The 22244-nt window shown below is 44.7% G+C and overlaps 1 protein-coding gene across 11 annotated transcripts in view; it reads left to right on the top strand.

The window, feature by feature from the left end:
• RAPGEF4 (Rap guanine nucleotide exchange factor 4) overlaps window positions 1–22244 on the top strand; it is a gene marked incomplete at both ends in the record, with an annotated part of 319238 nt that overhangs the window by 50778 nt on the left and 246216 nt on the right. For all 11 annotated transcript variants that reach the window (XM_082657692.1, XM_082657688.1, XM_082657697.1 and 8 more), the window contains 2 exons: window positions 6423–6565; window positions 9211–9299. In XM_082657692.1, coding sequence (XP_082513818.1) covers window positions 6423–6565; window positions 9211–9299 — 232 coding nt within the window. The remainder of the gene's footprint in view (window positions 1–6422; window positions 6566–9210; window positions 9300–22244) is intronic.

Raw genomic sequence — 22244 nt, 5'->3', positions numbered from 1 at the left:
CTAATTTTGATTTTGTGGCTCCCTTCCCCACTGGATCGTGAGCTCCCGGTGGGTAGGGTTGGCGTGTTGCTCACCTCTGTTCTTCCAGGGAAAGGTATCTAATGTAAGGTAGGAAAGCAATACAGCTTACCGAATGGATAAATAAAATGAATGTGTATTCATGAAAGGATGTGTTTGGCGGAGAGTCATTTATAATTCCATAGATTTTGATAATTCATATTGCAAAGTTAAGTCTTATTTATTTGGGTGCCATTAATTTGAAAGGTAGATGTGATAAAAAGTTATAAATAAGTTGTTAAAACCACGCCTTTCAAAATCATAAACACATTCTAATAAAATTATCTTTTTGTAATGCTAATTTAAGGCATTATTTACCATTACAATTTATATAATACTTAAAAGGATTTTATTTTATCGACAATGGTTTTAGTTTGTGCCTTTTTAACTTAGATGGGTTAACCTCTGTCTGACCTTGCTGTCTGATTTAGACAGTTTTCAGTGACGGACAGTAACATTCATCCTGAAGAGCTAAAGAACCATGAGAAGAAAAAAAACAAAACAAAACAGGAAAACAGTGATGCAGTAGTTAATAAAAAATAAGATCCAAATAGTATTCACCAAATGAATGCATAGAAGAATGATGGTATCTCCAAGAAGACAGAAGCTGCATGCATGACACGTGAAAGAGTAAAATAATGTGATAAGATTCCAAAAAGAAATGATATCCATTGGACTTCAGAGAAGGATGAGAACATTGTTAGGAAAAGCTCTGTGAGGGAAGTGAACCCTAAGCTGGTCATAAGGAACTGAGTCAGGGTGAGAAAAGACTTTGTGTCTGTATTCATTTTCTATTGCTGGGTAACAAATCACCACAACCTAGTGGCCCAGAGCATCACACCTTTATTACCTCATCAGGTCTGTGGGGCAGGAGCCTAGGCGTGCTTGTCTGCATTTTCTGCTGAAATCAAGGTGCTGACTGGGCTGTGTCCCTATCTGGACTTGGGGACCTCTTTTGAGCTCACTTGGTTGTTGGTAGAATTCAGTTCCTTGCAGTTGTAGGACTGAGGTCCCTGTTTTCTTGCTGGCTGTCAGCCAGGGGCCTCATATATTCCTTGCCACGTAGCCCTTTTGCTACATGGCAGCTTCCTTCTTCAAGGCCAGCAAAAGAATCTCCTACTTTGGGACTTCCTTGGTGGCGCAGTGGTTAAGAATCCGCCTGCCAATGCAGGGGACATGGGTTCGATTCCCTGGTCTGGGAAGATCCCACATGCCACAGAGCAACTAAGCCCGTGTGCCACAACTACTGAGCCTGCGTGCCACAACTACTGAAGCCCGTGTGCCTAGAGCCTGTGCTCCGCAACAAGAGAAGCCACTGCGATGAGAAGACCGTGCACCACAATGAAGAGTAGCCCCTACTCAATGTAACTAGAGAAAGCCTGCACACAGCAGCGAAGACCCAATGCAACCAAAATAAATAATTTTTTTTTTAATTGAAAAAAAAAGAATCTCCTACTTCTTCTACCTTCTTTTAAAGGACTTGCTTGATTAGGTCAGGCCCACTTGGGAAAAATCTTCCTTGTGATTAACTTAAAGTCAATTGGTTAGGGACCTTAATTATATCTGCAAAATCTCTTTAACTTTGCTTTATATTGTAACGTGTCATGGGAGTGATATCTCTACACTTTTGCCATATTCTATTGACTAAAAGTAAATTAGAGCTTCTGCCTACCCTTAAGGGGATTATATAAGGATGTGGGTCACTGGGGTCACCCTAGGATCCTGCCTACCACAGTGTCTTCTTTTGTAAATGATTCTTTCTACTGCTGTTTGAACATGTTTTAAATGTGAAGTTTTTAGAAAAAGTGATTTAAAACACGGGTCCTGGGTGTCAGAGGGTTGGCTAAGGAAAATAACTTCTCTGAACTTGGAACTTTTACTTAGGGGACCAGATGTACGCAGTTATTAAGGCAAGGAGCATAGAGTGAGCTATAATTAGAGAAACCTGCATCATCATTTTGTAAGACTGCAAGAGCTTCCTGACTGGTCTCTTAGTTGTTGGTCTTTACACGCTCCCACCTGCCTTTACTTGCAGTCAAGGTGATCTTTCCAAAAGGTACATCCAGTCATGCCACCTTCCTGCTTCGAATACTTCTGCTGACTATTAGACGGAACCCAAGTTCTCCAACTTCCTAGGCCAGGACTGCCATGCCGTTCAGCTTGCTAGCCCAGTACGTGTTTCACGTGCCCTTCATTCACACTCAAATGAGGCCGTGGCCGGAGGGGTTAAGGAGATGGATTTGAGAGACACTGAGTTGGTAGAATTAGCTGGACGTGGTGAGAGAGGACGAGCCTGCTCCATGCGTGGCAATAAGGAGTGCAGGTGCGGTGGCAGATGTCGGAGAGAAGGTGAGTCCAGTTTGAGGTCGCTGTGGAACGTCGCATCCAAGGAATTCTTGTGTGCTTGGCCCTCTGCTGAGTACCGTGGGATCTATGAAGGAAGTACCAGGCATGACCTCTGCAGAGAGGAGAATGTATGTGGCATTAGGAAATCATAGATTCCCAAGAGAAGTGGGGCAATGGAAGGATTATCACCTGTGGTAGGTTGCAGAGGTAGGTTGGTAAAGATGTCCGTTAATAGCTGAATGGAATTTTCCCCACTCCGTGAATGTCAGAGAAAACATTGCTTTTCATAGTTTCTGTGGCTTAAATGTTTAAACAATGGGGGAGACATTATTAGGACCTAAATTTGGGGTGCCCACAGAAAATCTCAGGAAGAGAGCTTTCATGCTCGTCCCGGTTATCTCACATTAGCTCTGTCTTTCCAAGTGTCTTTTGTCACTGGGCCTCACACAATCTGGTTATGAATCTTGAAGTTCTCTTGTGCTTGTTTTGGTCTGTATGGAAGTATGGAAGTGCTTCTTTTTTCTGCTGTTTTCAGTTTCTTCTGGAGAGTGTTGGACCAAACATGTTTTTAGGCCTCCCTGGTCTGCCTTCCTAATATGGAACATGCTCTGGGGAGAATAAACAAGGTGGGATGCTGCTTTCCCTCCTGATGGAAGAGGGATTCTAATCTCTCTCTCTTTTCCTGTGTCACTAAGTCGAATCCACCATATCAATGTCCAGCCAATTTCCAGCTCATCTGGTCCTTGTGATTCCCCCCTCCGGTTGACTTAAATGTCGCCATTGCTTTGGGCATGCAGGCTAGTGCCCGCGCTTCTGTAGCGGAGCCCCGTGGGGTTCACACGGCTGCTTGCTGTGGCCCCTGCTCGTGCCAACACTGCTTCCCATGAAGTGCGCTCCGCTGGCTAGAGCTGTCGAGGGTAGCTCTGCCAGCCACTGCGCCTTCACTGCTTGGGAAATGCTTTCCCACCGGACACTCAAAGGCTCTCACTGAAAGTTGTCTGCACCCCTTTATTAACTGCTGAAATTCTAGCACCTGTTTCAGAGCCCCTTGACTTTTGAGAACATGGCTTCTGGTAGGGAGTTGATAAGGCCCTTCCAAAGGGACAAGAGGTGGAAAGAGGCCCTGTGCCCAGTGTGCTGTACCTTCCCTGGTAAGCCTGCAAAGCTCTCAGCTCTTCCGGACACTTGGTCATCTCATAAACAGGCACTAATGCATCAGGATTCTCCTCCCTCTTCCCTGGGAAGCAGAGCTCAGGCCCTTTGAGTAGAGGTTAATTGGGAGGCCCGCCGAGGTTGTAAGCAGATTCTTCGAATGTAGTTATCTTGGGCCTGAAAGTGTGACAGGGGTGGGGGCAGAGCCTCTCAATTAAACTCATGAAAGCTGTGTCTTAGGTCTTCCCCTTCGTGACGGGTCACCTGCTCATGTCCTCCAAAAATGTGCATCTCTCATGGTGGGATCTGTCTTCCTCTGATAATGTCCCAAGTTCCTTGGACTCTGGCCCGTGTAGTCCTGACCTCTATGTTAGTCTAGGTGATGCTGTATTAACAACACTCCCCCTCCCCCAACCAAAATCTCGGGGCTTCACACAGTGGCGGTTTATTTGTCACTTCGACAAAGTCTCCATCTTGCGGCTGTAGCATCTGAAGCACCTGCCTCCTCATCAGTTTCCTAGGGCTACTGAAACAAGAGACCACAGACTAGGTGGGATGAAACAACAGAAATGTGTTCTCTTAGGATTCCGGAGGCCAGAAGTCCAAAACCAAGGTGTCGTCAGGGCCAGGTCCCCCTGAAGGCTCTCGGGAATCTCCTTCCTCGTCTCCTTCCGGCTTCTCGTGGCTGCCATCAATCCTTGGTGTTTCTTGGCTTAGAGATGCGTCCCTCCTGCCTCTGCCTCCGCCTTCACCTGGCCATCTTCCCTGTGTCTGTTTCCAAATGTCCCTCTTTTTGTAAGGACACCCGTCCTTGGCTTATGGCCCACTCTAATCCAGTGTGAGTTCATCCTAATTTGATTGCATCTGCAAAGACCCTCTTTCCAATTAAGGTCACACTCCTGGGCACCGGGTATTAGGGCTTTAGCGTATTTTGGGGGAGGGACACCATAGCCCATCACACACTGCAGAGTTGTGGCTGAGGCTGGCCCTTAACCGTTTCACCTCAGAAGTGATGCGTGCTCGATTTGTTCACAGTCCACTGGCCAGAGCATGGCTCCAACATAACTACAAAGGAAGCCGGTAAAAATGTCAGGGAACACGTGGGAATTTGGTGAGCATTACCTGTCTCAGTCACATCCTGGCCCCCCTCGTTTCCTCTGATCCCAGAATGTTCTGGGGGCACTTACGAGGTGACTATTTTCTGTGGAACGGGACATACCTATCAAAGAACAAGTAGACCTGGAAAACGGCTCCAAGAAAAGAAAGAAAATAGTTTATATAATCTGTAAAACTATCCCATTTTTGTTTACTTCTCCAGTTCGTCTTAATCCAGAAAGTACAAAACGGTGGTCAACAAGTTGGATCTAGTCCATAGATGTTTTGTGTGTGGCCCACACAATGTTTAAGAAATGTGAACAAACGTCTAGATCTCTTTCCCTGAATGGCTGAAATACATGACGTCTGGCCCCATGTTTCCACAGAAAGCCAGTGATAAGGAAAATAGCCAATAAGGCCTGCTCCCTGTCGACAGCCCCACCTCTGCAGTTTGCAATTTGTCTTTGCTTTTACCACTGGTTTTGTATAGTAGATATTTTTTTCCTTATATTTGGCTCTTTGTATAATCATTTACTCTACCTAATAGGCCCCGGCAGGCATTTGTGTTTGGGACCTCAATTTTGAGTAAGTATAGCCATCTGTAAAGGAAAACTCGTTCTTCTGTGTTTCCCTTACCCTCATGCTACTACCATACTCCCTACACTTCTGATAACCAGGTGTGTGGGTTTTCCACACATTATGCAATTCTGTGACAACAGCTGGCTGTCCTACAAGTCAACTCAATTCTGACACTGTCTACCTGGAGATAACATCAGATCCCACAGGTTAAGGGCTCGGTCCCACAAAACTGCTCCCCGCCCACACACACGTGCAACTTCAGATGTCAGCTGCAAGTCCAAGTTGTTATCTGTGCTTCTGACTGACTGGCTATAAATTGGAGGTTTCCACAAACCCCTCTTGGAGTTCGATGAATTTGCTAGAGAGCAGTTCACGGAACTCAGCGAAACAATTACTTGCTAGATTTACTATGAAAGGGTGTAGCTTGGGAACAGCCAGATGGAAGAGGTGTACAGGTGAAGTATGGGAAGGGGCATGGAGCTTCCACGCCCTCTCCCAGTGCCACTCTCCCCACATTTCCAGGTGTTCACCAACCCAGAAGCTCTCTGAACCCCGTTGTTCAGGGATTTTTATGGAGTCTTCAGTACTTAGGCATGCTTGATGAAATTGATTGGCCATTGGTGACTGAACTCAATTTCCAGCCCCTTCACCCCCACGTCAAGGGGTGCGGCTGAAAGTTCCAACCCTCTAATCACATGAGTGGTTCTCCAGGCAGCCAGTCTCCATCCTTAGGTTACCTAGGAGTTTTCCAAAAGTCCCCTCATTAACATAAACTTGGTTGTGGTGGAAAGGGGCTTGACACCCATTTCACTTTTACGGCTCTTAAGCATTTCAGGAACTGAGGACAAGAGGCCAAATATTATAACTGAAGAGACCCCATGTGGCTCTCATATAAGAAATTACAAGAGTTTTAGGAGCTCTGTGCAAGGAACAGTGAACAATTTCTTATTTCTTACTATTTTATATTTTTTTATTGTAAATCACAATATCACACCATCTGCAGTATTTGTGATTTAAGGTGAACAGTTGACGAAGGCCTGGAAATAGTTATAATGGTTATAGGGGGATAAATATTTGCAGTAAAATATTTGCAATTGGTATATTTGCAAAATTTTAAATATAGTTAGAATAATGCATGTTGACTCAAGTAAGTTCTTTCTGATCTAGCCTTGTGCCTTTTCTCCCCTTTATAGACCATTAGAACGATCCAGTGAAGATGTGGATATAATCTTCACGCGGCTGAAAGAAGTTAAAGCTTTTGAGAAATTTCACCCAAATCTCCTTCATCAGATTTGTTTATGTGGTTATTATGAGAATCTGGAAAAAGGAATAACATGTAAGAAATGCAACTCCAGTGGTGTGTTTTCATGTATAAGTTTGTGCTCATCTGTGGTTACCCTGTGGGGATGGATAGCAAATGGGGTATCTGTGTGCCAAATATTTGAGCTTCAGTCAAAGATATGAGGTTGACATTTCCCTCTCCTTTATTTATTCAGTTCCATGTAGGCACTTCCTTAACTCCTTCATCCACAGCACGTAAATGGTTCTTCCAGGGCAGCCTACTTTCCAGATGGAGCTGGAAGGATGTACTGATTTATACATTCAGCAGTATCCTTAGAAATTCTAAAATATAATTATTTTCTGTAACCCAAGAAATATGGGAGCCAGCAGGATATTAAACAAGACAAAAGGTCTCTTAACTCATGATAATAGTAATTTAAAAACTTAAAGCATAGCTGATTTTACAATAGCAATGTTTCAAATTAACCTCAGTGATAACGTCTATTCCAGATGTGACCAAAGGGGTAGGGAGAGTAAAATGATAGGGTAACAGCTGCATTAAAAAAAAACCAAGTATTTTCTTATTAAGAAAGTAGTGCTATTCTATTTGTTGGGATGCTTTATACTGCAGTAACAGAAAACTCCCATCCAGCTGGCTTGAGTAATAACTCATACAAAGGGGGAAAATCAATTACTCATGTATAAGCAGTCCTGAGGAAGGATGGCTTCAGGGTTGGTTGATTGAGTGGCTCAATGACATTATTAAGGTCCCAGGTTCCTCCCATCTTTTTTGTTGGTTTATTTGTTTTTGCTCTGCATCCTCAGGTGTTGGCATTTGTACTCAGATTTGTCCCAAATGGTTCTGATACAACTAACTACAGCAGTTGGAGGCATTGTGTGCTGCTACACAACATCCCTGCCGAAGGACTATTTCTTGTCTCTTTTTCAGAATCCCCCAGCAGACTTCCTGTATTGTTTCATTGGCCAGAATTGCATCATGTGCCCATCTTTAAACCAATCACTGGCAGAGATCATGGAATCACCAGGGCTGATTTAGGCCAATCATGGTTACCCCAGTGGAGCTAGGGAAGAAATACGTTCTTAGAATTCGACTCATTAGAGTAGGGTGGGAACTTGTATCAAATCCATGTTCAGTTAAACAGGAGGAAGGGAGGGCATGATTCTGAGTGGGAACCTATCAGGATCTGTCACAACATCATTGTAGAAAATTTAGAAGACAAAATAAAAATCACCTACAATCCCCAAATCCAGAGATTGATATTCACATTTTGTGTGTGTTCTTCAAGATGTTTTCCCATATGCACACATGCAAAAACATAGTCATACTTCTATTAAAAAAAATCATCCACACATACGGTTTTCAAACCAATATTTTTATTCTTACTGATAGCGGGAACTTCCTTCTTTTAGAGCTGAGACTCTGTTTTCTATTTCTTAAGGCCATTTTCAATGAATCTTCTGTGATGTGTAATGTGAATTTGATTGGCAGATGATAATGTCTTTGGGGGCCAAGAAGTTCATGAAAGGCAAAGCCCTAACTCTAAAATAAGTCCCTTACAAAGGCTAGAGTTACTCGAGAGGCCAGCTGTAAACTCAGCCATCCCCCATCTTAAGCTTATCATTGCACTTGGTAGGATGCTATTGTTGTTCTTGCCTTTCCACAGCATGTCTCAGTCAGAGAGCTTAGAACAGCTCATCGTCATTAATTATGGCTCCCAGAAGCTTCCTCTTACGCACTGAGCACTAGCCTTGTCAGAACTTAACTGTCCCACTGAGTTGTCATGTGAGTTTTCATTGAGCCACTTGACTTCTGACTCTGTGAGAAGAATTTTAAAATATCAGATCATTCCATCTAGTTATTTAGCTAGGATATTTAAAAGGATAGTTGGGTCTGTATGAGATTTTTGAACCAGTGTTTCAGAATGACTTTCCAAACTACTGGTCTTAACATGGATATGAGAACTAAGGTTCTCTTTAAATAACTAAATGTTTTCTCTCTGAGATTACAAAAGTAAAGCAAAATTAAGTTCAGAAATTTCTGATGAGAATCATTTCCAGAGAGTAGTTAACTCGTAATGCCTAAAAGCAGTGAATTTATAAAATAAACAAGAAAATGGACAATGAAAATACAGTAGTGAAAAATTTTAAAACAGATTTTATTTTTCTTAATCAGCCATTGGTTAGCTTAAAAGGAGACATTCTATTCTAGAAAGCATGTTGCTTTTAATATAAATAGATTTGGGAAATTGGGGTGGTGAGCTAGTTTTGTTGAGTCCCATAGTCTTATTAACACGCACCCCATCTAGAGTAATAATTTTCCAAGAATCACGATACAGTGAAGTATATTTAAGATAAATTACAGAGAATACCAGTCAATTCTTCTTACATTCAAAGGATCTTATAGCATTTAGGGTTATCATCCCTTATTGCTGCTCTGTAAATATGAAAGAGTTCTGTTTAATAGAGTTCTACTTCATGGAACGTTGAATAAATAGGATATAGCTTTGTTGATAGAAAAGGGAAAGAAAGTTTTGGCATGTTCTGGTGGGAACAGATAGAGGAAGGTTGGTAAGCTCATCTAGGTCCAAGTTAGGCTCACAATAACCAGTGAGAAACTATCAGGTTACGTGGTAAAACCAACTTACATTTGGTCTACTTACATGGCTGTTTCTTTTCCAGTATTTCGCCAGGGTGATATTGGAACCAACTGGTATGCTGTCCTGGCAGGGTCTTTGGATGTTAAAGTTTCTGAGACCAGCAGTCACCAGGTAAGATACCTTATTCTTTTTTTTGTCTTAAAGTAAGAGTTATTACTTTTAAACGATACATTATCCCTCTGTCTTGGATGCCATCAAAATTACATTTTCCAAGCCACTTCCTCTTTCCCACAGTAAGGAGTTCAGCAAGTATGTGTTGAGTTCCTTTATTAAGTTACTCAAGAAACATATATAGTGAATGTCTTCCATGATTTGAGTGTGGCGCCGGGTGTGGGAACATGAAATGCAGGAGCATATGGGCTGTTCTCCAGGAGCTTGCTCTCTATTTGGAAAATGCAACAAGTCCGTTGCAGTGAGAAACTTCAGTTACATAACGTGAGATGTGAGCAAAGGGGAAGGAGAAGCAAGTCTTCCGAGGTTTGTCCTTAGAGCCTCCTCCGTCTGGTTTCCTGACTTTTCTCTGTCCTAGAAGTGATCCCCTTGTCGGCCTTTTAAGAGCTCCAGCAATGCAGGGGAAACGTGGTCGGTGCAGTCCCCCAAATATCCATCACTTTTTCTCTACCTCAACTTGTCAAATGTGGGAGGGCCAGTAATACTTTTTTTCCTAACGTGCAGCACAGGCTTCCTTTATCCTAATCAGTCACCTCTGAGGAGCTTGGCATCCTAGTAGATAAAACTCATATTCTTCTTGCCCTCCATCCCATAATATTTGTGAATTTAAAATTGGACCCTGGGCTTCCCTGGTGGCGCAGTGCTTGAGAGTCCGCCTGCCGATGCAGGGGACACGGGTTCGTGCCCTGGTCCGGGAAGATCCCACATGCCGCGGAGCGGCTGGGCCCGTGAGCCATGGCCGCTGAGCCTGCGCATCCGGAGCCTGTGCTCTGCAACGGGAGAGACCACAACAGTGAGAGGCCCGCGTACCGCAAAAAAAAAAAAAAAGAAAATTGTACCCAGAGTCTCCTTTCATATCTGCAGTGACTTTTGCTCCGTCATTATTCCATGTGGCCTAAATGTGCGGGACCTTCCTACTTAGAGCCAAGACCCTCTCATCTCAAAAGGACACCCCTCTAGAGGCTACCGCCAAGCTTCAGTATGAGAATGTTCCAAGTTTATATTCACATATTCAGGATTCAGATAAAAACTGAAGGAAGAGAATTGGCTAACTACAGAATCAGAAAGAAATATCAAGAAACATCAAAGAATCAGTTAAAGGGACAAATAACCTCCAGCCAAGTACCATGTTTAAGACAGTGCTTCTGAGCCTTCTCCAGATGTGGCACACTTCGAATGTGAGAAACATCATGACGGCCTCAACTTGAGGTGTAAATTTTGTAGGAACCTGTGTGTGTGTTGGAGTCGTGGGCAGTTACCTTCTAACAAGCGGATGGTCGGTAAGTGGACATGTGAAGTTTGGAGTATAGGTGCCTGTGTTCCACCCATTGTCATGGAGGCTTAGGACCTCAGGCCAGTGCCCAAGTTCTACTTAACCAATAGTGTACCTTTTCTATGCACCAGTGCATCAAAAGTTCCATGAGAAACTGCCCGGAATCTGTGCCCGCTAGCCTCAGTGGTACTGTCCCTCTCCCCTCTCTCACAGGGCCAGTTTCCTCTTGGATTTCAGAGCGGCCCAACGGGGGAGGTGGGTTTTGATTCTTGTAAGCTGCCTCCGTTTCCCAGTGGGACCGAGGACAGCTAGCAATTCTTGGATATTTGTTATGTGCTAGGCAGTGTTCTAAGCACTTAATAGGTGTTTACTCCTTTAAGCCTCACAATAACCCTATGAGGTAGGTCACATGACTGCTTCATTTTACAGATGAGGAAACTGAGGCCTCAAGGGATTAACTAACTTGCTCCAAGTAACATATCTAGAAATTAGGGGAACCAAGATTAAAACCCAAGGACTTAGGCACCTGAACATACGCTCTTAGCCAACACTGTACTATCTGACTCTGAAGAAACATGATGAAGCGTGTGATTTCCTTCTCTTGGCTACTTCTCATCCTTTCAGGTCACCCCATGTCCTGCCTCTCTGCACACCTTTTCCCCGCAGACTGCTGTCCTGGTTGGGTCCCCTCCGGCTCTCGTGGCTCACAGCTGCCCCTGATGCTTCCCTTCACCCGGTCGCACCTCCGTGGATGTGCAGAGGGGACAGGACCTAGAAGAGGATGATTTTCCTTCCTCCTCTGCATGGTCCTGAATGAGTAATGATGGTGTGGGTGGAAAGTTGAAAAGAGAAAGGTGAGGAAAGAGAGGAAAGGGAAGGAAGATGCAAATTAAGGAGGAGAAAGGTGAGAAGGCAAGAAATATAAGCAAGAGAGATGAGGAAAGAATTTTAAAAAGCAGAGCAGATGTTCCTAAGGGATGATAAACAGCATCAGCAGTGACGTGCTGACACCTCAGATGTTAAAAGCTGGCGTGAGATTTTGATGGTATTAGAATAGTATTTGGCCAGGGGCTGCTGGAGTGTTACCCTGGACCAATTATCTCTCACCATGGGGTGCCAGCCAAGAATAGCTGAGCAACACTTTGTTATTAGCTGTGGGTTTTTAAAAAATTTTAGTAAATTTTTAACTTTAGATTTTAGCTGTGTTTTTTTTTTTTTTGCGGTACGCGGGCCTCTCACTGTTGTGGTCTCTCCCGTTGCGGAGCACAGGCTCCGGACGCGCAGGCTCAGCGGCCATGGCTCACTGGCCCAGCCGCTCCGCGGCATGTGGGATCTTCCCGGACCGGGGCACGAACCCGTGTCCCCTTCATCGGCAGGCGGACTCTCAACCACCGTGCCACCAGGGAAGCCCCCAGATTTTAGCTGTGGTTTTGACCTCAGCCCCAATGCAGAGAAGTTTCCTGAGCTGGGCTTGCTCTTCTCTTACTTTGTTAGGAATTAGTTTTATACCAAAGCTGGCTTATTGCCTCCTCTGTGTACTTCACAGAGTCCAGCCATAATGTCCAACCAGAGTTTTCTGAATTGATTTGGAGAGTCACTAAGAAACACATTGACCTCTACATCCTCCAGCCCTCCCAAGAGTAGCCTGAGACAGACAGTGATCCTAGCCTTCTAGCCAGCTCTGATGGGCAAGACAGGGTTCCAGCCACACGGAGGGAAGAAGCTAAGGAGGATGAGTGAGATGGCTGAATCTTCTCTCGTGGCAAGTTGCTCAAAGGGGAGAAACAAAAAAAACCCATTTCTAGCTGCTCTAGCCTTGTAATGGACTCTGGTCTCTGCCCGCTAGTGATGTGGCCACATCAGGTCTATGGGTTAGCCAATCAGAGTAGCACCCTATGTAAGTGAGGGTTTGCCAACAGGGTGCCAACAGGATGCCAAGCAATGCCAACAGGAGATAGATAGATAGATAGAAAGATAGATAGATAGAAAGATAGGTAGGAAGATAGATAGATGGATAGATGGATGGATAGATAAATAGATAGATAGAGACAGATATTTCTTTTAAGGAATTGGTTTATGTGATTGTGGGGACTGCCAAGTTTGAAATCTTCAGGGCAACTGGCAGGCTGGAGTTTCAGGTGAAAGTTGATGCTGCAGTCTTGAGTCTAAAAGCTGGAAACTCAGGCAGAATTTCTATGTTGCATTGTGGAAGCAGAATTTCTTCTTTGGGAAACCTCAAGGGAGACCTATGTGCTCTCAAGGCCTTCAACTGATTAGATGAGGCCCACCCACATTATGGCAGGTAATCTGCTTTACTTAAAGTCTACTGATTGCAAATGTTAATCACATCTAAAAAAATACTTTTATAGCAAAATATAGACTGTTTGACTGAACAACTGATTACCGTAGTTTAGCCAAGTTGACACACAAAATTAACCATCCTATACCCCTATCATGGGGAGCAAAATGAGATTGGGCAATGGGCCATGGGAGGAGAAGCAAGAAAAGACCTGGAATTCCTAGAGACCAGCAACAGCATTGCTAAGTGCCTTCACGTGTCACACTGTGTGAGGGGTTCCGTGGATATTAACTGTCTTTATCTTTAGTTATTCACGTCCTATTTTACAGGGGCTTGAAAACGAGGCTCAGAGACCTTAGGTATAACTTTCCTGGGGCCACACATACGTACGTGGCTAAATTAAGAATTGAATTCACTCGACATTTCAAAATGAAGCTTACTGGGTTTTACAATAATTCTGTGTTTGGTAAAGGAAGATAAATTTCTGTGGCTTATAGAAACATTTTGGATACCTCCTAGATGCTTAACAAATACCTGTTGGAATGTGAGCAACTCTCTAATTTTGTTTACTTCCCGATTTCAAGGTTTTTTTCCAATTTCTTTCACTTAGTAAGTCGCCATGCATCATATGAAACCTCATGCAGCAGTATTAATGTTTTTGTAGGAAAAAGAACCCACTGCAAGTCGTCACAGTTTTCTGGCTAATTACTACGTTGACCGTTGTCTGCCCAGAGGAGTTGTTAATGTCCGCCACTAAGTAGGTAAAGCAGAGTCCTTACTGATGACTGAATGACAGTTTTATGAGGCCACATTTTTAAAAATTTGTATTAAATCTGTGGGTTTGTTTTCCCCCTGTGTATGTAAAGAAAGTTTGGTTACATTGTGGAATCTTTGCTGGGACTAACTTTATCTGCCTATTTTTGGTCTCTGCGGACCAAAAATGTCAGTGCTGGAAAATTCCTGGACAGTGGCTTTAGAGGTACATGGCTATAAAAGAGAAGTATTTCCTTCTTTTTACTGCTTGACTTAGCAAAATAAACTCATTTTAGTTTTATAAAATGCAGGCAAGAAAAAAAAAAAGAATTGAATTCACATCTGACACACTCCAAATTTCATGTTCTTCCTGCTGTTCACACACGAAAAAAGGTGGGCAGGGGGCAGTAAAAGAAAAAGAAGAAAAGTTAAAAGAGACTAAGAGAGAATTAAGGAAAGAAATGAGGTAACAGCAAAGAGTCAAATCTTCAAAAGTGGTTAGGGCAGTTTCTTGCTAGCCTGCCCCTCCATTTCCTTTCCTCAAGTCTCACCCTGCCCTGCATGCCTCTCTTCTCATCTGAGAGTCAGAAGTCAGAGGAGATGGTGGTGATGAACTGCCAACCTCATCTCTGAGTTGCGGCTCCTCAGTAGGGTTTTAGCTGAGCCGGGATGGTGAGATAAGGGCAGGAATGGCTAATGGTAACAGGGCGCCCACTAGAGGCAGCTTTGTGCAAAGCACTTTACAAGTTTTATTTCACTGGCTACTCCCTGCATCGCCTTCCCCATTCAGTGCTATTATTAGTCTCATTTTACAGGTTACACAGCCATTAGGTGTCAGAGCCAGTTCTTTGTGATCCTAGGGCTCACGTTCTTGACCCTCAGGGTTGTACAGGTGCCATCCGGAGGGTGGGAAGGGGAAGGGATAAAGTGAGGGCTGAGCAGTTCAGCAATGACGAGTGTGCAGAGAAGCAGCTTTTCCCCTGCAGCTCCTGCAGCCACCCTCCTGCATTTCCGATTCCAGCTCAGAACTCAGAGCTCCACGCCTCACCTCCAAGCCCCCCTGAGGCGTGCTGCTGGGGAAGGCCCGCTTCTCACCCTCTGCTGGGCTGCCCCTGGCATGTGGGCCCTCCTGCACCACCTTTCAGGCCTGGACGCGCACAGTGAAATGAGCGTGGCCCATCCCTTCAAAGGGTTTCTGGGTTAGAGGGTGGGAGAGGTGTTGATGGGATGTGTAGGGGGTTGAGAGAAAAGGAGGAGCCTGACTTGGATGATGAGGTGGGCGGTGATGCCACTGATTGAAATAAGAAACACGTGAGGAAGAAAACCCTTCACAGATCCTGGTACAGTACTTTTATGGCATACATTTATTAGGTACTATTGATTTGGGGGGAATGTCTTCTGAAAAAAAATCACCCTATTTCTTATGTATGATAGGAAGATATAACTATAACTTCAAGAATACACAGAGCAGAAGTATCTTATTTGCCTCATAAATTCATGTTACTTTCCTGCCTGTTTCAGTATATTACTTTTTTTCCCTTCCCATCATTCCTCTATACTTTTCTGCTCACCAGAGTAAGAAAACTCACTTCTTGCTCTCTGTATGATTGGTTTGGCAGGTTCTTCTTGAATTCTTTGGACCTCCCGTGGAGGGTCACCCTTATTTCTCATTAGCCATACACTACGAGCAGAGTAGTATTAAATCTCATCATATGCAAAGCATTTCACTTGCACTCTTTTGTTTGAGCCGCTCTGTTAGGTCGACCCAGCTGTGTTGCATCTTGCTTAGGTCACAGGTGAATGAGTTGCCCACTCAGGAGGACACAGTGGTAGCCCATAGAGCTGGAAGTCACCTGACTTCCTTACCCAATCCGGTGCTCTGCCCGAGCCACGCTGAGGTTGGCCACACGAGGGACCATCTGCTTGGGGAGGAGGCTACGGGTACAAAGGGCGCTTGCTCCCAGGCGCTGCCGGTACGCACGCATGGTGGTCACGGCGGTGTGTGGCGCCTTCTTCATACCCTGGGGTCACGCCGATGCCCAACGTTATAACAAAGAAAGCCCTTGATTCCGCATTTGGGAGAAGGAGGAAAACAGAAACACGCCGGTAGGTAGTAATATAATCTTCAGGCCCTTTCCTGGCATGGGAGGGCGGAGGGGAAAAGCCATGGGGCTGCGGGCAGCCAGATGGCTCGCCTCCTGGTCTTGTTTGGGGTCAGCCCGCCCAGTCAGTTTAGAAACACAACGTGTGCCAGCCGGGGAGGCACGACCTGGCGCGCTGATGCTGCCCCGGCCTGTGTCCGCTCCTGGCTCGGGACCGGCATCCTGGGGTACAGGAGCCTGCCGCGCGCTGGCTGGGACCAGCTTCTCTGCCTCTCACGCAGTTAGGCCTACGCTCTGCTTCCCCGCCTTCTCTTCACCTGAGTCTCCCCAGTCCAAGGCCTCGAGCGCGGACCGGGGTAGGGGAGAGACAAAAGCCTCCGGATGAGGAGAGGGACGTGGGCCGTACCTACCCGAGACCCTCCCCGAGGAGCTGGTGCCACGGTGCTTTCGTTTCTTGCGTTACAGCCTTGAAACCAGGGGTGTGCTAAGAACTCTGGGAAGTACATGGATTATTCCATTCCTGTTATTATGGCGAACTTTTATTAGAGACCGTCCTTGGAAATGTCTTCCTGTAATTTATATTGATCCCACTACTCCGTAAAACAAAACCTACTTGGGAAGTGCTCCTGCCCCTGTGTCCCTGTGTGGCTGTCAGAGGCCCCTCTCCCAGCTGCCCAGCCGTTTTCCTGCCTGGCCGTGCATTGTCTTACCCCCTGAAACTGAGAATGCCCAGCAAGGGGCCCTGCCCACGGACAGCCTCACTGTCCCCGAGTGTCCCAGCCTGGCTCACGTGCTCGTGTAGCAGAGATTCTGCTGGGGATATATCCTCTAGTTCCCAGCGAGACCTGTCCCCACCCTCGGTTTCTTACCTAAGCCTGAGCAGGACGCGCAGGCCTTCAGATGCCCACAGCTGAACTCGAGTGCTCAAGAAGCTGCCTGTCTCCGGGGCCTAATTAACTTCACGGGCTGAAAGCCAGAGGCTTTACATTCCCACTGGAATGAATAGTATCAATACTATGGGTGGACTTTTTCATGTTTAAGTGGATTTCAGGTTAGGAGTGAGCACTGGAACAAGTTATAAAACAAATATGAAGCTTAAAAACAATAAATAGTTTTAAAAACCACACTATCTCAGACAATACCCAACTGTGCGTGGGGGGGAGGGGCCAGAGAGACAGGGTCCTTCTTTTCTCTGCAGATTTTATAAGTGAGGAGCCTCTTTGGCATGGTAACTATTTAAATCCTAAAAATAAAGTTTTAAACTAATCTTTACAGCAAAAAAGTATAACAGTTCCCCAGTCATATGAAAGAAGAATTTCTGATGGTTGCAGAGCAAATAGACGTTCATACTGCAAAATAGGGAATGGGATGCTTTATTAATTCATTAAAACTTTTATATTTCTATAACAGATGCTTAAAGTGTTACTATTTACTTAATGCAGTGCACAATGGTTTAAATCAGACCTCTTTCGAAATCCTCAGAGCCACTTAATTGCTGAGTGACTGTGAGCAAGTTAGAGCACGTGTAAGTTCGAGATACTAGTTCCTGCCTTAAATTAGTTAATGTAGATAAAGCACTTAGTACGAAGCTTGGCAAGGAGCAGGGCTTCCGTGCTTTTTTATTACTACTTGGAAAGAAAAGTTGGTTGCCTGAAGTGGAATGCTGTTGGTTGCAATGTTGTCATTTTACCACAAGAGGGCAGTGCTAGAATAGAAAAAGCAGGAAATGCACTTGGTATTCGAAATGGCAAGTTTAACAGTGCTGTTCAGCCATTTCATGGGATCAGAGAATGGGGCTGAGCTTGGCCTTGGTCATCACTTTATTCATCTTTTCATCAGTCTCTATAAAGTTGTCTGGCGATTTTTAGCCAAATTTTTGGAAAATGGTCTCTTACTGGTTCTCTCCCCAAAGTAAAATGTGCTTTTTTTTTTAAAACCCTCTGTCTATACAACAAAGATGTTTTTAAGCGTTGCATATTTGTAAAATTTGGAGGATAGGCATGTTTCTCTGTCATGTTGCTTTATCTTTCCCCGTCTTTGCTTTTGTCTGTCTGATTCTTTGGTTCATTCTCATTTCACCCCATTATTTTCAGACCTTGCTGTCATTTGGAAACATCTTCTGAACCCATTTATCAAGCCAATAAAACCTGAAAGGTGCCAAGTCTAGAGTGGTTGTTTGTAATCTCTTACTACTTGTCTATGCTTAGGTCACACTCTTTGTTAGGATCTGATCAGAGTTTGTTTAGCATCCTGCCTGGGGCATCCGAGTACTGTATTTAGTTTTGTTGCATGTAATTCTGGGTTTGGGCAGAGGCAAGACAGGGCCACAGTGTAGTACAGACTGGCTCTCTGCTGAAACAGGGCTGGCCTCCCGGAGTGAGTTATCAGATGCTAATGCGCGTCCATTCTCACTGAACCTTCCAGCAGCCAGCTTGCCTGATCTTGTTGTGCTGTGTCTAACACCGATTCCAAGGAAGTGCTCTCAAAGTAATAGAGCTTGTCTTTGCTGTTTGTTAGGAAGAAAAACACATTTGTCTTAGTATTTTGCCTTCCTGCTTGGTAGTAAATCCTTAAGGCTGCACATACGCCCTAATGTCTTGACAAATTCAGAGATTAGGTTCCATTAAACTTTTATTTTCTAAAAGGACTTGGAGCACTTCGTAAATTCCAGGACTAAATTCCAGCTTATGAAATAAACCCAGGCACTAGCAGACTTAATGGCAAGTGTTGCCTATAGGCCTAAAATAGAAATTGTAAAACTACTTGTTTTGTAAAAATTTGTTTCAGGGTGTACACACTTAAAGTACCAGTTTGTTCCTTGATGTTAACCCAACATGTATCCAAAACAATAAATATGCGGTGAGACAATTAACTTCTTGAGCTACTAATAAGGAAGTGAGTTAAATATGCATGATTAAAAATAGGATACCCCTCTGGGCCTCCCTGGTGGCGCAGTGGTTGGGAGTCCGCCTGCCGATGCAGGGGATGCGGGTTCGTGCCCCGGTCCGGGAAGATCCCACATGCCACGGAGCAGCTGGGTCCGTGAGCCATGGCCGCTAAGCCTGCGTGTAAAAAAAAAAAAAAAAAAAAAAAAAAAGGATACCCTTCAAAGTTACAGAGCAGTCAAAAAATTGATGTACTTAACACAGAATTCTTCTAATTTATTGTTTTAAATTTCATCAGAATGTCTAACTTGTGTAAATTAGATTTCAGCTGCTGCTCATAGACCTCATGTGCAAGGTCCACGTTTATTAGCTTGGATATCAGTGACACATAACCGTGGACTTTCTTAACACCATTCCCATGTCCATACTGTAGTAATGTTTATAACGAAACAAACAAATAAAATGCCTCCTATGAGAATGCCTACTTTAAGGAAACCCAGTATACTGTAATCCAGACATTCAAAGCAGATAAATTAAGGGGTGATTAGTTGCAGTGCAGAAGGATTCTTTGATTTACAGCAGGACTCTTCAGAAGGGTTCCTTTGAATACATGCTCCCCCAGAGAGCTGAAGTGTTTTGCAGATCATTCAAACCACTTGACCTCCAGACTGGGGGACAGAGAAACTTGGAATTTAAGTGTTGAAAAAGCCATCATTAATTGGAGATGAATGCAAAATGATTAGAGATTCTCTGTTACTTAAATAGTAGAAAAATACACTTTGCTTTTTAGACATGTAGATAACCACATTTATATACATGTATAGGTTAAGTCAGAAATAATATTTTCCATTTTTGATGGAGCACCTGTGTGCCAGGAACCGTATTGGACTATCTATCACGTATACTGAATTCTGCTAATAATCGAACGAGAAAGATTGTGCCCATTTCGCAAGGGAGGATACTGAGGCTCCTGGGAGCATTCTACCCAAAGCCCAGGATTAGTAATTGGCAGAAATGAGCTTTGAATCTAGGTCTGCAAGGCGCGTCCTCTTCTCCCTATGCTGCCTCCAGGGCACTTCCCGCTCGGGCGTGGAGTGTGCCGACTCTGGTGCCTCCAGGTGTGTGTGCTTTGCCTGACGCTCCCTGCCTTCCAGCAGGGCCAGATTGTTGACGCCTTTGTTAACTTACCTAACACCAACTTTTAGGAGCAGAAGTAACCAGACCCCACCTATTCTGCTGAAACACATACCATACCAAGATATTGCTCCTGACTTCAGTTGGTGCCCACCTGGGCAGGAGGAGAACCTGTAAGCTGGGGGCTGCCCATGGTGGAGATGGGCACCTTCTAGAGGGCATGTGCAGGTGCTGCTGGGCAGGAGGTGGGAGCAGCACAGCCCCCAGGTGAGCAGGTGAAGGGCTGAGGCAGGTCTAACATGATGGGTGGGGCCTGGTGATGGGCAGGGAGGCAGGAAGCAGGCTCTGTGATGGAGCTGGGTGGCCAGGCTGATGACAACGAGGCCCGGTATTAGAAGGGTGCCAGAGAGGAGCCAGGGCCTGGGGAGTGCTGTCACAACGAGGCAGTCTACCACTTTGAGAAGAATTAGGATACCGGCAGGTTATCGGGACAGAGACGCAGAAAGATAGAAACCCAGTTTGTCCAACTGATGCAGGAGCTCCGTTATTAGAACAGGGCACGGGGTCAGAGTGGGCAAAGCAAAAATGCAGATGCGATTCTTAGTTTCTGGCTTCGGTTGCTTGCATTTCTCCTGAGTAAGAGGATCAGAGCCCCAGCCTGGAATGGATTTGATCCTCTAGGTGAGGGTCAAGTGGGCCCCAATGTTGGGATTAGAGGGTTGGAGGGGGAGCAGTGCCAAATGTGTGGTCTTTTCCTGGTGATTTGGAATTATTAGGTATTCAATCTGTGAATTGGCTGATTGAGAAAAGAACCTGTATGGATTACATTAATAATTAATCAGTTTTCCTACTGAACCTTAGAAAGAGGTTCTTAAATTTCATATAAGTTAGGAAGTATATGGGAGGTAATTAGATTGGCTAGTTTCTAGTCTCAACTCTTCTACCTGTTAGCCACACTTCACAAATTACTGAATATCTTTGAGCCTGATTCTCCTCAACCTATAACATAACAATAATCCCAGTGTTGCAGGATTGCTTTAATACTACCACCAGGAAGACTATCTTTATTAAGCATTTCTCTTGAGTCCGGCATGGTGCAAAGCACTTAAATACTTTATCTCCTTTAACTGTTGTGAAGAATTAATGAGACATCATAGTCAAGACACCTGGCCCAGGGCATGGCCTATAGTACTCCACTCACACATGTGGAGATCCACGTGAATACCGAGGCACGGGAGGATAAGTACTATTAAGGGTGACTGGGTAAGTAAGTTTTTAGAAGGTAGGAGGAGTGATCAAGTGGACTCACAGATGAGAGAGAGCTCGATCCGATTGCGGGAAGAAACCAGGTATCGTATCAGTAATGTGTCATAGGTAATTCTTTGTTTTGAGAGCCCATCACTGCTAGTTATGTAGTAGCATTGGCCTTGGAGACCCAGGATGCTTTACTAATACAATGAAGTCTTCCCAGGTGTCACCCAAGGGATATTGCACTTAGGATGTGTCTGATGCAAAGCCGTCAGTGATAAGCTGGTCTCTGTTGCTATTGTAGGATCTCTCTGGGATTACTGGTTAGGCCCAGGACCTCCCCAGAGGTCTCAGTGTAACTTGGGACTCAGGGCCACGTTTAGCTACCCCAGTCTCCTGTTTGCCCAGAAGCTAACCTGGAGACAAGGGTTTGGCTGCAAGTGCTTTTTATGGAGGAAACCCCAGGAAGTGTCGTAAGGGAGTGGGAAGTTGACAGGAGGAATGAGGAATGCCTATAAAAATGTGTAGGTAAGGAGTTCAGCTATGGGCACCTGGGCTCATTCCTTCCGGGGGACCCTCTAAGAAACTGGGTAGGGTAGGAAGCCGGCGTATTTATCTTGCTCCTCTCATGCCTCTTTGGAAGATACACCTTACAGGCATTAATTGCCCAGCACGCTGCCCTCAAGTGGAGCAATGCAGATGAAAGGGGAAGCCGAGCGTATATGTGGGAACTGTCCAGAAACCTACAGTTGCCTGCGAGGGTGGGAGAAAGGGGTGGGGGAATCTGGCAGGGCTCCAGCAGCATCTGCTAAACCCACCTTCATACTTGAAGACACTCAGATTTTTAGATCGTCATTTCATATTTGAAAGTCCCCCCAAATAAATTACCATCTTAATGTAAAATGGGCCATTCCTTCACTGTTGATGTTTCATAGTCCTTGCTGATTTCTTCAGTCTTCCTCACTGTAAATATTTCCTTTCAGGTAACCTTTCTGAACATTAATCTGCAACTGAGCAGAAAATAAATGTCTGAATAGTCCCTGTCTAGTACGTATTGAGACATGAGCAGATCTCTAGAGGATGTGTGAGTTTAAAGGAATAGTAGTGTTCCCTGCAGAAATGGGCACTTGCAGCTGCAGGCAAAGGCATGCATTTAAGCATCTCCGCAGGGTTGCAGGCTTGGAACTCTGA

This window comes from Grampus griseus (assembly GCF_964374135.1).
Source record: "Grampus griseus genome assembly, chromosome: 7".
NCBI lineage: Eukaryota > Metazoa > Chordata > Mammalia > Artiodactyla > Delphinidae > Grampus > Grampus griseus.
This window is presented reverse-complemented; position numbering and strand designations above follow the sequence as displayed.